The 15,846-nt window shown below is 46.5% G+C and overlaps 1 protein-coding gene across 1 annotated transcript in view; it reads left to right on the forward strand.

The window, feature by feature from the left end:
- Positions 1-15,846, forward strand: part of Cntnap2 (contactin associated protein 2) — a 1,898,037-nt gene that overhangs the window by 1,654,707 nt on the left and 227,484 nt on the right. Inside the window, exon 16 of the mRNA XM_005326627.5 lies at positions 13,648-13,818. Coding sequence (XP_005326684.2) covers positions 13,648-13,818 — 171 coding nt within the window. The remainder of the gene's footprint in view (positions 1-13,647; positions 13,819-15,846) is intronic.

Raw genomic sequence — 15,846 nt, forward strand, 5'->3', positions numbered from 1 at the left:
TTAGTACTGTTGTTTTGAATTGTTTTGTTTTGTTCTGTGAGGAATGTCATTGATACTTTGAGGGAGACTGCTTTGAATCTGTATATTGCTTTTGGTTATATGGCCATTTTAGCAATATTAATTCTGCCTATCCATGACACGGGAGGTCTTTCCATTTTCTAAGGTCTTCTTTGATTTTGTTCTTCAAAATTCTATAGCTTTCATTGTAGAGACATTTCACCTCCTTGGTTAGGTTTATTCCTAGGTATTTTTTGAGGCTACTATGAACAGGTTATTTTCCTGATTTCTTTCTTAGCAGCTTCATTGTTGGTATGTATAAAAGCCACTCATTTTTGTATGTTGGTTTTGAAAGTTGCTCCTCTGCCAAGTCTGTTGGTTAGCTCAAACTGTCTTTTGGTGGAGGCTTTGGCTCTTCCAAGCAAAGGATCAGCTCATCAGCAAACAGTTATAATTTGACTTCTTCCTTTCCTATTTTTATCTCTTTTATTTCCTTCTTTTACCTAATTGTTCTGGCTAGAATTTACACAAATACCCTTTTTAACAGACTGGAATTATTTTATTTTGAAAATAGCTTGTCACTTAATGACATACAACTACAAGTTACATAGCTCTATTTTGTGATTTATGCCACATGGTATTACATTTTAAATTCAAATAAATATTTTTATCCAGATGTATGCCATAATAGATTTACAAGTTGTAGTTGTTTCCATTTTTTTACTATTAAAAACTCTTCAAACTTTTATAAATCACCCAAATCATTAAATTATCAAACTAAAAAGATGTGAGCTTATGTGTGTAGTTTATGTATGTATGTATGGTATATGTGATGTGTGATATGTTTGGCATGTGTTGGGAGGTAGGGTGTGAGGGATTGCTGTGTATGTTTGCTGTGTGGCTTGTGTGGTGTACATGTATGGTGTATGTGGTGAGGTGTGCATGTATGTGATGTATTATGTGTGGTGTGTATAAGGTCTGTGGTGTAATGTATGTAGTATGTGTTGTGTGTAAGGGGTTTGTATGTATGGTGTTATCTGTGGCAGGTATTTGATGTGTTGTATGTGTTGATGGTGTGTGTGTATGGTGTGTGTGGTGTGTGTGGTATGGTATGTGTGTGCAATGTGTACTGTGTGTTTTATATGGCATATTGTGGTGTGTGGGGTATGTGTGTGTTGTGTGTTCTCTGTGTTGTGTATTGTGTGTGGTGCATGTGTTTGTGGGGTGTGAGTTATGTGTGGTGTGTTATATATGATGTGCATGGTGTGCATGGTGTGTGTTGTGTATATTGTGTGATATGTATTGTATGTGATATATGTGTTATGTATGATATGTGTGTGGTGTGGGGTGTGCATGGCTGTGTTTTGTGTGTTGGTATGATGTGTATGTGTTGTGTGTGGTTTGTGTGTTATGTATGATGTGCGTGTGGTGTGCAGAGTGTGTGATGTATTGTGTATCATGTGTGTGGTGTATGTGGTATGTATGTGTGCATTGCCTGTATTGTGTGTGATGTGTACACATAGTGTATGGTATATTAGGTATGATATGTATGTGGTGTGTATTGTGCATGCTGTGTGGCATGTGTTATGTATGATGTGTGTGGTGTGTGTCACGTGTGAGGTGTGTGTAGTGTGTGGTGTGGGTGGTGTGTCATGTATGATTTGTGTATGGTGTGTGGTGTGGGTGGTGTGTGTTATATATGATGTGTATGTGTCATGTGTGATGTGTCATGTGTGTGGTGTGTGTGCACTGTGTGTGATGTTCTGCTGCAGGTGGAAGGAGGAAGATTAAGGAGGAAGTCAAGTGGATTGAAATCAGCCTTAAAGCCACCTTCTCCGACACTAAATGTACTTGAAATTTATTCCCCTGCACCTGTAGGTAAACGTCCCCTTGAACTTCCCCTAAAGTCCTGCAGAGGCGAGATGCGTGGGTCCGCAGACTCCGCCCAGCCTGCCCTCCCCCCTGAGCTCCCGACCCCCTGGGTTCTCCCGGGCCAGAGAGGGCAGAAGGGGACCTGTTCGGAGCAGCTGTGCCCAGCTGCCAGGCTGCTGGAGGAGTTGCTTTCCGACCCCAGCTCAGGCCCTAAGGCTCCCTGCAGATTAGCACACCTGCAGCCCCCTCCCCCCCTACCGTGCCGAGGCCTGAGGCTCCTCTGAATGCAAGGTCAGGTCAGCGGGTGGAGAGGCTCAGGGCGTCCTGGACACAGTCTCCGTCACGTTCTGCACCTTCAAAAGCAGCACAGAGAGGCCCAGCCTCTGTGCCTCCCACCCAGGGTGCTGCGTCCCACCTGATCTTCTCCCTGACACCCGCTCAGCGTGGCCTTGTCCGCCCTCGCCACCGCGCACACTGTCCTCGGCCAGCAGGAGCGAGGCTGGGAAGGCCTCTTCTGCCGGGAAAGCCTTTTCTGTGTGGCCACCAGGCTGCTGTCAGCGGTGTCCTCTGCAGAGGCCCGGGGTCTGCGCTGCGGCACGTCCACCAGCAGCCTGCTCTGGTGACACTCGGCACCCAGGGCACTTGGGCAGCTGGAGGCCAGTGGGCCCCTGTCCTGCCTCACACAGGCTCTCGACTTCCCTGGAGAATCAAACTGTGTAAGTCAACGTACGGGAGATGCGGCTCACTGACTGCTTTCCCGAGGTGACAGGAAGTTGTGGAACTCCTTTCAGACTTGGGTGATGGCGGGTGAGCTCCTCCGTAATCCAGGGAGACCCAGCGAAGCACCCTGTGTCTCACCTGGGTCAACACCTCCCCCATAGGAGAGCGACCCAGGGCAGAACTGGACCCTCAGTGCGTGCTTGGAAGTCCAGGCATCCGTCTGGTGTCCTGGGCACTGTTTGTTTCTATATCTGGAATCCTTTTCTCTTAGCTGTGGGATGGAGCTGGTGTTGGACCTTGTCTCACTGATGACCTTCTTCTCTAGGACAGGCGAGCAGTAAAGAATTGGGCACATTCTGTAAAAATCCAAACCAACTCTCGCCCCTGCACACATAGACGTCTCTGTTATTTTTCTCTACTTAGAGGCAGAATTTTTTGCCTTTTTATTGTTCATTAGTATTTCAAACTGCTTCTGTGTGATGCTGTTGCTTTATATCATTCCAACAACCCTATGAGGAAGGAACTGTTGTTTTCTTTTTTTTTTTTCAATTTACAAAGAAACTGAGGCTTTTAAAGGATCACCACCTTCTTCTTCCAGATGCTCTTGGGCCCTGGGCGGTCTTAGGCTCTCCTGGTGCACACAGAGTCGGGGATCACGTTACTGTTTTCAGTGGGAGAGCCACGGCATCATGAATAGGGTGTGGGAATCTTTTTATTTCCTGTAATGAAACGAGCACCAAAAGGAAACTTTGATTTGTGTAACATAATTGTACGGAACGTATCCATCCATTACCCCGCGAGCTGAGCGGTTTCCAGTGTTCACATCCGTCTCAGTGCTGAAAGGGGCAGCTTTTCTGCATGTTTTACTCACCTAATGGATTTGATAGAAAATGGGTTTTTCTATGGATGTGGGGCCCTGGAGGTTTTGTGGTCTATCAATACACACAGGCCTCCTCCCCTTACAGCCTTCCTGGCCCGGGCGGCGGCTCAGCGTGGCTCCGTGCTTCATGGTCTTTTACAGTTCCTCTCTGGCCATTCTTCACTACAACACGGCGGACAGGAGAATGGGAACTTAATGGTGTTAGACCATGAATTATAATTCTACCAAGACAGGAAAAAAGAAAAGAGGAAGCAGTTGCCGCAGTAAAGCAGAGGTCCTGTGGCTGGCCCTCCTCAGGAACTTGTTCCCACCATCCTTACCCTCAGGGAGGACCCCTGCAAGGGGCATGGGCAGCATAAAAGAGCTCCGAGAACGGAATCACCGAATGTGCCTCAAAGTTAATATAAATAAGGTCAAACCTGGAAGAGCTTCTGTCCTCGTTGGCTCGATAACTCTGATTCTGAAGCTGTCAAAAGTTGGTTTTGTGGATGGTCCTGTCAATGAATATCAGTAATGGGTATTTTGTAAAACATGCTTTTCTTTTACTTATTCAAGGAACACATATTAAATACCCATGGGTTAGGTTAGCTATTACTGGTAGAAAGGTAAAGAAAAACATTATCTCTGCTCTCTGAAATTCATGAGAAAAGAGGCCGGGAATGGGCTGGGCTTACCGTGCTGTTCAAGGGCCTTGCCGTATGTTCTGCAGGCTTTCATGACCACTGGGCTCACCTGAGAGAAGAATGGTCAGCATTGCATTTAGATAGCTTGCTCCGCTGGCTGTGTGAAGGGTGGATTTGAGATGAGCAGCCCTGGAAGCAGTTAAGTGTCTGCTGTAGAATCCAAGCAAGAGATGCTGGCCGTGGTGGTGGAAGAAAGGGATAGGAGGGCTGACTGGGTACCAGAAGTGACCCCCGATTCTGGCTCGAGTGACAGAATGGGAAAAGCTCTACCTTCTGAAGTGGTGAATATTCCAGGTAGAGTTGATTTGGAAGACAAATATGTTCACTTGCAAACACTTTGAGTTTGAGCTATCTGTTCAGCAAGAAAGGCATATTTTAACCTTAAACTCATCATAGAGCTCTAGCTGCATGTATGAATTTGGAAATTACTAGGCTGTGGTCAGAAAGAAATGGGTAAAATGGTCAGGAAAAGCGAAAAGTCAAATTATTCATTCCTGGCTCACTGTACAACCAGAGATATGAAAAAAATATGCTCTGTGTGTGTAATATGAATTGAAATGCATTCTGATGTCATATGTAACAAATTAGAATAAGGTAAAAAAAAAAAAAAAAAGCCAGGCAACCTCACTGGGGTACTACACCACTCGTGAAGTCTCTCATCAGCCTGCATGCAGTGGTGGTAAACTTGAACTCCAAGCTCCATAGGCAAGGCCTAGTACATAGTTTTACTTCACAAAAATCAAACAGATCTTCCTTCAATTTTCTGTGTTGCCAAGCTGTGAGATAATTCATCTTCCTAGTACCTCCTTTTGTGGAGTCAATCACGTAGAAGCCTTTGGGATTTACCCAAGACCAAATTTTAAATGAGAAACAGGGAACCCAAAAGGTTTTCGTTATACCTAGTTATTCATTTCTCCACTGCTGGCTATTAATTGCTAACTTCAAACCTCAACTTACCTGGGATTGCTTGGGCACAACCAATGAATCCAATAAGGGAAGTTTGAGGAAATGTAGGGACCTCATAGGTAGGCCCAAGAGCTTTATAAGAAAACTTAGACCTGCCCTCCCCCACAACATCCAAGAGCACAGAACTGCTTCAAGCAGTCAGAATAAAGTCAAATTACCTCAATGCACATTTACATTTAAATGCACCAGTAATAGGCCTGACCTGTGATAGTTTCCATGACTACCTGGGGACAACTCAGTTTTATTGGATCTTGCTGTTGGTCAGAGCACCGTGACCTTCAGAGTTCCACCTTCATCTTTTTCCCCCCTGGACTCCATCCCCATCTAACCTGAAAGAACCGAATCACAGAGAGACACCAGATGAAAGACTTACAATGTTGAGTCCTCCCACAAGTTTGTAGTATTATCCTTTTGGGTGGAAGCTGTAGAAAAGGCTCAGTGGTGGGGATAAAATCCTGCAGAGAAGCAGCTGACTCACATCCAAGGGCAGCACCTCACTTGAAGTCCTCCATTGTGAAGTTAGTTGCCCAGTAACAGGAGGCTCCGTGCTCAACAAAGCTGCTCTCTCCTAGCCTGAATGTACAACAAGGTTTAATTAAGACAGTAATTTTTTCCTACCCATAGGGAAACCTCTACAAATAGACCCAAATCTGCATACAAATGAAGTCATCCGGTTTATTGTCAACAGCACTCAGCCCGTACTAAACAGATGGAAACTCGTTGCATTACTCAGAGAATACTCACATTTTAACCTCTGGGTCACTAATAATTTTTAGAGTAATTAGTCTCTTCCAAGCTGATATTTACATTGGAAAATGCTTGCCATTCAAAGAAGATTTATAGATATGCTTCTCACGACAGTCCAACTATGGGGCCATTGGGTGGCCGGGAAAATTACTGAATCTGAGAGAAGACAAGACCATTAACGGCCTGAGCCTCCCCAGAAGCCCCACCACCCAGAGCACCCTCATGCAATCCTCTCCTCCTAGGCCCAGTGCAAACTCCTCCAGCCACTGCCTCCCCCCATCCCCTGATCACTCCTCTCCCCTCCACTGGGCAAGGAGGACAGCAGGAGCCAGGCCCAGGTCTCCTGCCAAGTCTGCTCTGCAGTTGTCCCTGGCTACTCCTCTGTATCAGATTTTTATTTAGTAGCTACTCGACAAAGCCACATAACACTTTGCCAGAACCCAGTCATAATTCCCACTCAGGTGTTGTGAATGGAATTTTTATAAAATCATCGAGGAGACAAGAAAATTCAAAGCAGTTTTGAAAGACAGTCACTGGGGAGCCAGGAATGAACGAGGATGACCAGGAAAGGTGGACGTGGATGGGAGACCTGTATGGCGGCCAGCTGGGGAACCTGCCACTGTGGCCTCCCTCTCAGTCCAGCTGCACTTCCTTGGCCACACTCCTGTATAGGGTGACTACAGTGACAGCAAAGGTCATCAGTTTAGCAGTGATTGATAGCCCTTCCTGAACATTTGCTCTGTGCACAGCACCATGGATTAATTGCCTCCTGTGATTCTCACCACACCCTGGTTATTCCACTGCCCGAGTGAGGAAACTGAGATCCAGGAAGGTCAAGTCAGCTGCCTGAAGTCACCTGGTGGACGAAGGTAGTAGAGCCAAGGATGGGAACCAGATCATCTGATCCCGGAGCAAGGGGCAGCCAGGCCAGAGCAGCTCAGGGAACCTGCTTCCCGCCACCCCTCCCTCCCACCGCCTCTGCTCTTCCCCCTCACAGTAACACCACTGCCGATGCCTTGGGCTGCTGGTGTGGCTCCCAGGCGGATGGGGACCACCTCCTCTGTTATGTCTCCTCTTCCTTCTCCACAAAAGCCTGGGGCACATCACAAGTTCTGCGGCTTCATAACTGGCAGGAGGGAAACCAGACTGCTGGTGGCACCTGAGAGGTGAGCTGCAGGCTCCAAGTGCTGCAGGAGCCTAGGCAGTAAAGGGCCGTGAGGGCAGGGCTCCAGCAGCCTGCACACCTGTCACTCGGACCACCAGACCCCAGGGCTCCCGTCCTCTAACCTGCAGTGACAGTTCCTGTCCTACCACGCAAGAGGCTGGGGTTTACGCTCCGGACCCCAGGCACAAAGAAAACTGGGGTGAAACCCTCAGTAAACACAGAGAAAAGGTGTGGAAATATGCACAATAAGGTGGAGCCTCCCCTTCACCGCCCTCCACTCAGTTCCCAGAACACGGACCACCAGACACTCCCTGTGGGGAAATTAGAGGGTTCTTTTTGCATGAAATTGAATGATCTGTCACCAAAGAATCTCACAGACACTGGCATTTGGAACCTTGGAGAAGACAAGGAACTCTCCCCGCTGGAGGGAAGCCCGGGAGCCAACAAACCCACCACCAGCCTTGACACTCCACCCTAGTGGATCAGCTTCCTAGTACCTGCCTGCGGAGGGGAGCGGAGGGGAGCGGAGGGGCTGGACTCAGCCACCATTGGGGACAAGGTGGGAGGGGTGAGCCCAGAACTAACCACGGGAGCAGGAGAGCTTGGGGGAACCAGAAACAGTGAGGAAAACAGCAGAAAACCCTTGAAAATTAGATTAATATTCTCAGAGGGAAAAGGTGCTGAGATATGACATCAACAAAAAATAGAACAGGGTGCTGCGGAAAGGGGACTCTCAGAAAAAATCCTGTAGCTGAAATTAAAAAGCAGTAGGGGGTGGGTAGAAGTAATGCTGAGGCAGTGCCCAAGGAATCAGAACATGAAGAAAAAAGATCAATATTAGGAATGAAAATGAGCAGGAGAAATAAAGACAAACCTAAGATTCATGGGTGTTTGAGAAGGAAGGATCAGAGAAGTGATGCTTCAGGTCCCAGACCTGCTGTGGCAGAAAAGATCCACACCAAACCCATCACATGAAGTTCCATTTAAAAGGTGAAAGAAAAACCCTGAAATTTTCCAGAGAGAAAATTTGGAGATCTCTATCTCCACTCCCTTCCAGGGACGGTAATCAGAAAGCTCCGGCTTCCTGGGTAGCAACCCTGACAGGTTGACAGCTTCCTTCACGGAGTTTCTCCGTTTAGGTGTGAAAGCAGAATAAGGAGTCATCGGAAGGACAAGGATTTGGAGAGTGGCCTCCGTGCCCCTCTGTGCAAGGAGCTCTCTGGAAATGCAGGCAACAGGCTGCGCACCAGGCAGGGGACACCAGGACACCGGAAAGCCTGAGGATTGAATTCCAAAGAGCAGCAGAAGCCAGTCCCGGGAGACTGGAGAGACGGGTCCCAGGACAAGGGCTGTGAGGACCCCGAGGAGCAGCCATCAGGTGGGAAAGAGAGATGTGGAGGACCTCCCCACCCAGGGACACAGCGCAACTGCTAGATCTCAGGGGCATGGAACCGTGGAAATGTTCCAGAAGGTTCTACAGCACCGTTGGAGAATCTGGCGAGAATCCACGGCAGGTTCACAGGAAACTAAGCAAAGCAAAACAAAGATCATTGATTCTAGAGAAACAAAAATTATGCCGAAAAGAAATGTACATTTGCTGCCTGGCTCATTACTGAATAATAATTTTACTCCTAAAACTATAAATCCTGAATTTCAATATCGCCAAAAGTCTGTGTTTTGGGCCCTTTTTAGAGAGAATATCAAAAAGGGAGGAGGGAGGCAGGTCTGCAAAAATAACTCCAGACCTCACATCGCGGAAAATCAATAGGGAACGACTGTAAGCGATGAATTAATAAAGACCTACAGAAGTGGTTTTAAATACGGAGGTACAGCTAAAGAGTTAAGGATGTCAGAAGGGATTGTCTCTAAGCAATGAGAGGGGGAGGTGGGGGACCAGGGAACCAGGGTGGCTGTGGTCCTGTGGCACCGTGAGACATAACGGTGCCCGTGGGTACCTTGTGAGCAATGAAGACGAGGCTCAAAAATTAAATGCTGCCCATCAGAAATTATCCTTAGAAACTTTGAAGCTGGAATCCCATACCACGTCATCAGTGGTCAGACTGGAGAAAGTGGCTGTTAATGAGTCTGGATGAACCTCTAACAGGGGCTTTCTGCTGATGGTCGCCACGGGTTGCAGTGTGGCTGAGCATCAGCCGTGCCTGGGGTGTGGTCCCAGCCCACTCTGGCTCAGTGAGCTGGAGGTACCTCTCGGGTACCTCTTGCCACATGTGATAAGCCTGGCCTTGTCCAGAATGTGTTAAAAAGCTTCTCGTGACTATCTCATTCTTAAGCTTGAAGAGCCTTCCATGTCTTCCCAACCATCCTGCCAAGCTCTGAGTACTCCTGCTCCAGCCAGGGTCCCTGAGCCTTTCCACCTGCCTCGGGATTCTGTTACTGTTGACTGACTCTTGCAGTCTCAGACAGTCATTTCTATTCCGTATCATGTCTTCCCTCTCGGTTTCCAACCTGCCCCCTTCTGTCTGCCCACACTGGCCCAGTCCCTGCCACCTGCTGTCACTCAAGCCCTGCCCCGCAGGGAATCTCTTGTTTCCAACTTGGTATTCTCATCCAATGCGCTTTACCCTCCATAGCACTGACCTTGATCGCAAGTACAAATTGCAGCTATTTCAATAACCTTAAGGTTATGAGACCATCGGTCTTGCAAATGTATGGCATTGTTCAATGAGGTCTGTAGGGAATAATAGAAATAAAGTCATGGATGAGGAAAATTATGGTGTGCTAGTGGAAGCAGTGTCCCGTTATCTGCAGGCACTAAAGTGACATTAGATTTTATTTATATTTATCTAGCATTTTCCATGCTCAGGCACACAATACTCAGGCTTTACCATAAAGCACACCCTGTCCCTGGAGGACTTTGCATATGGAGTAGTATTGGGCATAAATGAGAAGAGCAACCAATCACTTATCTATTTATTTAACAATTATTTATTGAGCACTATGTTCTGGGGCCAAAGGTTACAGAGATGGAGTGGTTTTAGCCCGCTTTTGTGAGCTCATGGTCACTTGGAGCAATGGAAACCCACAATATTAATGCTGTAAGCTCCATGCTTCTGGAAGTGTAAGTGCACTGGGGGAGCGCTTGCATTATTATTATGACCAAAAAATCCAGCAACTGGGCAGCAGCCTCTTCAGAATGAGGTTTGGAGAGGGTTAACCCGGCTCTGCAGCATCCAAAGTTCGTTCTTTTACTCATTACAAGCCCGAAAGGTCACACCCCACTGAGCATGCTCCCTTATCAATTCCGTCGACAGGCCACTGGATTCATAGACGGTGGACCTCTTAAAGTTAACTAAAATAGACATTTAAAAGGATGAGCTTTTAAAGATAAATGGAAATGCAAAGTCTAATATCCGGTGCCTCAGTGGCTCCTCTCCAGGAGCTCTAGAGTAGACACCTCAGCTCCAATACCACCAGTGCAGCCCTCACCATTGCTTTAGTCAAGAATCTGGATTTCATAAATTTTCCCAGAGGTCACAAGCAACAACTCCAACGGTATCACGTAGTAAGCATGCCTCTTGTGCAAATCGCGATCGACTGTGAAAGGGTCCATTCAAAGAGACCAGATTAAACTGAAGTTGCTTAGTGAGGATAGAATTAGAACAAATGGAACCGTGGTCCACAGAGATGTTTCATCAAAGTAGAATAAATGATGGAGCCGCCCTTCTCCTCTCTGGAGATATTTCCTTCTGAAGAACTGGCGTTGGACCTCCAATAAATACTGGCGTGTTTTACTTTTAGCTTTTCCTGTTTCTAGAATCATTTGAGACAACTGCCCTTCTGTTAATATATCACCACCTCAGAAAATAAGAATGCACTGGATTGGATTGAAACTTTAAAATGTTAATTACATTCCTGTCCTGGGGATCCAGCCTGAAGAGACAGAACTGCTTGTTCAGGCTGAAGGCTGGCTGAGGACTTTGATCAATGCTGGCTCCAAGGGCCCTCGCCCAATTAGGATGTGCAGACTCCTTGTGGCCCCAGGTGACTCATCTTCATTCCCTGTAGGCTTTGGGACTTTCTGATGGGGGAGAGAGTTGCTCATTTGATTTAGGTTTTCTCGAGAGTCCTTCGTTTCTAGGCAGCTGGTAAAGGTGAGCCTGTGCTTCTCTTGCTCTACAGGCAGCCAGATGCTGACCAGAAGGAGGGTAGTGAAGACCCGCTCTTTCCCATCATCACCCTACCCAATATCATACCATCGTCTTCTTCTCCAAAAGAAAATATTGGAGAACAATATTTCCACCCACTCCATGAAAGCTATGACTTTGCAGTTAAAAAAAAAAAAAAAAGTTCAAAACTGCACTGAAACTTCTGGGACACCTCAAGAGCAGTCAGCCCCACAACCGTGAATACCTTACTCCAGACATTTACAGAGATCTCGCTGGGTATGAACTGCCTGCTGACCTCCAGGACCCAAGAAAACACTACAACTTTATGTCTGTAAATTCAACAATTTGGCCTAAATGTACAAAGTCCATACAAACCCAGACCAAACCCAGAGTAAATAGCAAAACTAAACTTAAGTTGAACATTCAGAAACCACCAACTCACTTCAACTAAGAACTTATTTTTTTTTTCTCCCTGATAACCAGAAACTTTCTACATTAACCAAGGAAATACAGCCAGCCCTCCACAACCATAGGTTCTGAATCCAAGGATTCAGCAACTGCAGATAAAAATAATTTCTAAAAAATAAATCACATCTATACAAAACCCATATAGATGTTTTTCTTGTCATTATTCCCTGAACATTACAGAATTACAGCTATTTTCGTAGCATTTGTATTGTATTACGTACTATAAGCCTTCCAAAGCTGATGTAATGCATACATGTCAGGTTATATGCAAATATTTCTGCACTTTCTACAAGGAGCTTGAGCATCATGGATTTTGCTATCTATGGGGGTCCTGGAACCCATCTCCATAGACACCCATGTGCCCCTGTCTTTGTGCCTTATCCCACAAACACCTTACCCCAGTTCCCTGCCTGCGTTTCCGGCCAGTGCAGTGCTAATCACTTGCAGCCTGTGCTGCCTGGGTCAGAAGCCACAGAGGCCCAACCAAACTCATTAAAATGTTAAGGTGACCATCATGTATTTGTCTTTGAACCAACCCACATTTATTGAGATATCCCAATATCCCAGATGTCTCTGAAAACAAAAACAACATTAATTAAATAAGACGGTATTTTAACATCTCGGAGTAAAGATATGTTTTATCTAAATTTATGACTTTAACATAACAGTACTAACACAAAGTTACTTTTATTTAAGAATGGTATTTGACTTTAATATTGCATATGAACATAATTTTCATAAAAGAAAGGGAAAATGTACTGTGTATATGAGTACAAGCTAATAAACTGAACTTCGATTCATTGTGTTCTTTGAAGAAAAGATACAGCAGATATCATTTTAAAAAAACACAACACTTGGGAATTACTATTAAAGTCCAAGCCTTTGGTAACAGCTTTAAAACCTGCCGTGTGACTTGGTCTTAAACTGTGATGCTGAATGTGCTCATTTAAAAGGGACTTCTCCCTGGAGAAGCAGAGAGCCAAGCCATGGTCTTCTACTAAGTCCTTGGTCCATCTATCCTGGGGGAATCTGAGTAATCCAGTGTGGTGTTCTGATTTTGCCCTGGGAATTGCTTCACCGCTGGGGACAGTGACTACACTGTCAGACAATGAATGGAGGTTGTTGGGGTACATTTTGTCTTCCCCTGGAGCTCCTGAGTGGAGGCTGCCTCCGGTGAGCCTCCGGTGGGCTCAACTCTCCACTCTCCATTTCACCAAACACCCCACAGTCCCAGGTGCACCCCGAGTTCCCAAGGAGGAGCTGGGTAGGGAAGACTCACTCTTTCTCTTTATGGCAACTCACATCCGAGGCTTGGAGCAGGAAACCATGGAAACTGCCCCAGCCCAGCCCAATCATTCCTCCCTTTTCCTCAGCTCCTAAGTAAAAGGCTCTGGGCTCCCCACTTGTATTCCTGAAGCACCTGCCCCCCGGTGTCTGAGCACCTGCTGATGCAGAAGCGGGCACTGGTTATTCCAAGGCCATGGTGGATGAGAAGGAGGAATAGAGACCAAACCTCCATTTCCTCTTCTAGCATCCTTTGATCTAGCCCCCACGCTTCTTGCAGCAGACCAAAGCCACCAGCCACGGGCACAAGTTCAAAACGGCCTCCATCTACCCACCACATACGTAGGCTGAGGGGCCTCTCTGGGCGTTCACCCCCGTGGTGCTGACTACCTAGAGTCCCTGGGGACGGCCCTGTTAGGAGCCCCAGCTAGCAATTGTTAACAAAGCATTTTATAGACATTAATATTTCATCTATTTTATATAAATTTATTATATTGGCATGTTTTCAATTGTATACGCATTTTCTATGTTGAAATTTAAGTAATATGCATAAACCAAACGTGAAGTATTTTATAGACACCTACATGTTTGTGGGGATTCTGGGAACTTCTTTCGACAGGATGAGGGAAACGAGGATGTTGCTGATGGGGGTTGGTTAAGCTCAAGAAATGGGTCTCTCTCCTGTGATCGCCTTCATCAAGGTATACATCAACCTGGATTTTTCTTTTCTCTCCACAGGGAACTACTGGAATGCGGCCTCGTTCCCAAACCCGTCATCCTACCTGCACTTCTCTACTTTCCAAGGGGAAACGAGCGCCGACATTTCTTTCTACTTCAAAACCCTAATCCCTCGGGGAGTGTTTCTGGAAAATCTGGGGAACACAGATTTCATCAAGCTGGAGCTGAAGTGTGAGTATCGGTTCTCTGGTTAACGCACCAAGAGCCCCTCTGTGGCCTTGGGGTCCTGGGCCAGAATGTGCAGTGCCGTGCGGGGGACATGACGGCTCTTGTTCCAGGAGCAGGACCAGAAGGTGCAGCCACACCTGAGCCCTGTCCTTGGGACACACCCAGAGAAGCAGGTGCAGGCAGAGGTACCAGGACCCAGTTATCAGGAAGACCAGGGAGAACACGCTGCCCTGATGTCATGGGAAGACAACACACACACGTGCAGTTCTTTTTAAAATGGGTTGTTTCCCAAGGAGACAAAGGAGTGTATGAAGCGATCTGAGGAACACAAAGGAACACAGGAATGATAAAGAGTATGCTGAGTATGCAGTTTTCCCAAAGAAGCCCCCACCCACACACCCTGTAAAAGTGTTGATTCTGGATTTATTTAGCCAAGCTATCAGAGGCAGACCCAGATCAGATGCTGCTTAGCTCAGCTCCGCTGCCTCGCCTCCTAAGACCAGAGGAGGCCTGGCTTCTGTGGGAGAGCTGTGTTAGCTGCATCTGAGAAATGCAATTCTTGCTTTGCCAGGGTCCTGGTGTCCCCACAGCCTAAGTTCAGCTTTAGGAACTTTCAAGCCACAGGTGCCAGGTCCCCTGCCTACTGAGATAAGTCAGAGTCCACAAGATCACAGACTATGTCCACCACCCCACCCCAAACCTCCTCCCTCCACAGAACCTCAGCCTCCTGCCTGCCTTCTGTCCCCTTTACCTGAGTGCTTAAGCTACAGGGTCTCATGCAAGAATGACCCCAAATCCATTTTCCAGTATTATCTGATGGAATATTTTTATGCAAAATGATATTTTAAAAAGAGATTATCAGGTAAACATCTTTCTGCTGCAGGATTCTATTTTAGAAAACAATAGACTATGATATGCAGAAAGGCAATAAGGTTTAGAGTTGGCATCTCAGGTTCAAATTCAAATTTTGTGTAAATTGCATGGTCTTTTTGAATCTCAATTGCCTAAACTATAAAATGGGTTTGCTAATTTGTGCAGGTTTTTATGATAGCATTTGTTTCAGCATATAGTAGCTGCTGGAATTCTCTTCCCACAGTTGCTCATCACAGATCTGAGCTAAGCCAGATCAAATTGAAAGGGAGCCTGAGGATGTGCTGTCGTGAATGTGGGCTCCACCATCTACAGGTTTCAAACAAGTTTTAAGCCACCAGTGAGAAGGATTATACCAGTTGTTTGTCAAGAATTGGATTTGGGTAGGTAGGGTGTCAAGAGGTCTGTAAGAAAGGGGTCAGGTATCTTAAAGAATCTTGGAGAGGGAGACTGGAGGAAGGACAAGAAAGGAAGAATTTCTTGGAAGGGAAGGAGCTGGGGTAGATGACCTTGTGGCTCAGTGTAGGATTGGAATGTTCTGCTCTAATGAAAGCCATAGCTCTCAGCATGTGAAGCCCAGGCCATGGTGAGTCTGGGCCAGGTGGGGACCTACTGAGAAAAGATGTCCATCAGCACAGGGTCAAAAGTTCTCTGATGTAGAGGGGTCTGAGGCCTGATTGCTTGTGTCCTCTTGGCCTATCATTTGGGGGAGGGGGAGCCTCAATCCTCTTTGTCCTTTACTTTCGATTTCTTTCACAAGAGATATGAAAAAACAACATGACTGGCCTTCTGCCACCCCACCCATCACAGTGTTTAACTCTGTCTCTTGCCCACCAGGATCCCTCCCGGCCCCTTCTCCCTGTGTTCTGCTCTTCCAGCAGTGGCTAGCTGGCAGAAGGCTCAGGAAGGGTCTTTTCTGCTGTCAAACTTTTGTAAACTGTCTCTCCTTCCCCCCTCTTTAGTTTGCTAGGCTTTCTGATATCTCTGTGATAGGAATTCAAATTTTGTCTCTCTACGTGTGTCTCAAAGGAATTTTGTCACAGTGTCTGCCTGCACGTTGCTCTCCAGAATCGCAGTCCTGTTAATTAACTACATTGTGCCCTTCTGTCGAGAATGGAAGATTCTTGACTTGGGGAACAGTGAGCCTGTGTACAATAAGTT

The sequence above is a fragment of the Ictidomys tridecemlineatus genome, chromosome 2 (genome assembly GCF_052094955.1).
Source record: "Ictidomys tridecemlineatus isolate mIctTri1 chromosome 2, mIctTri1.hap1, whole genome shotgun sequence".
NCBI classification, from domain to species: Eukaryota; Metazoa; Chordata; class Mammalia; order Rodentia; family Sciuridae; genus Ictidomys; species Ictidomys tridecemlineatus.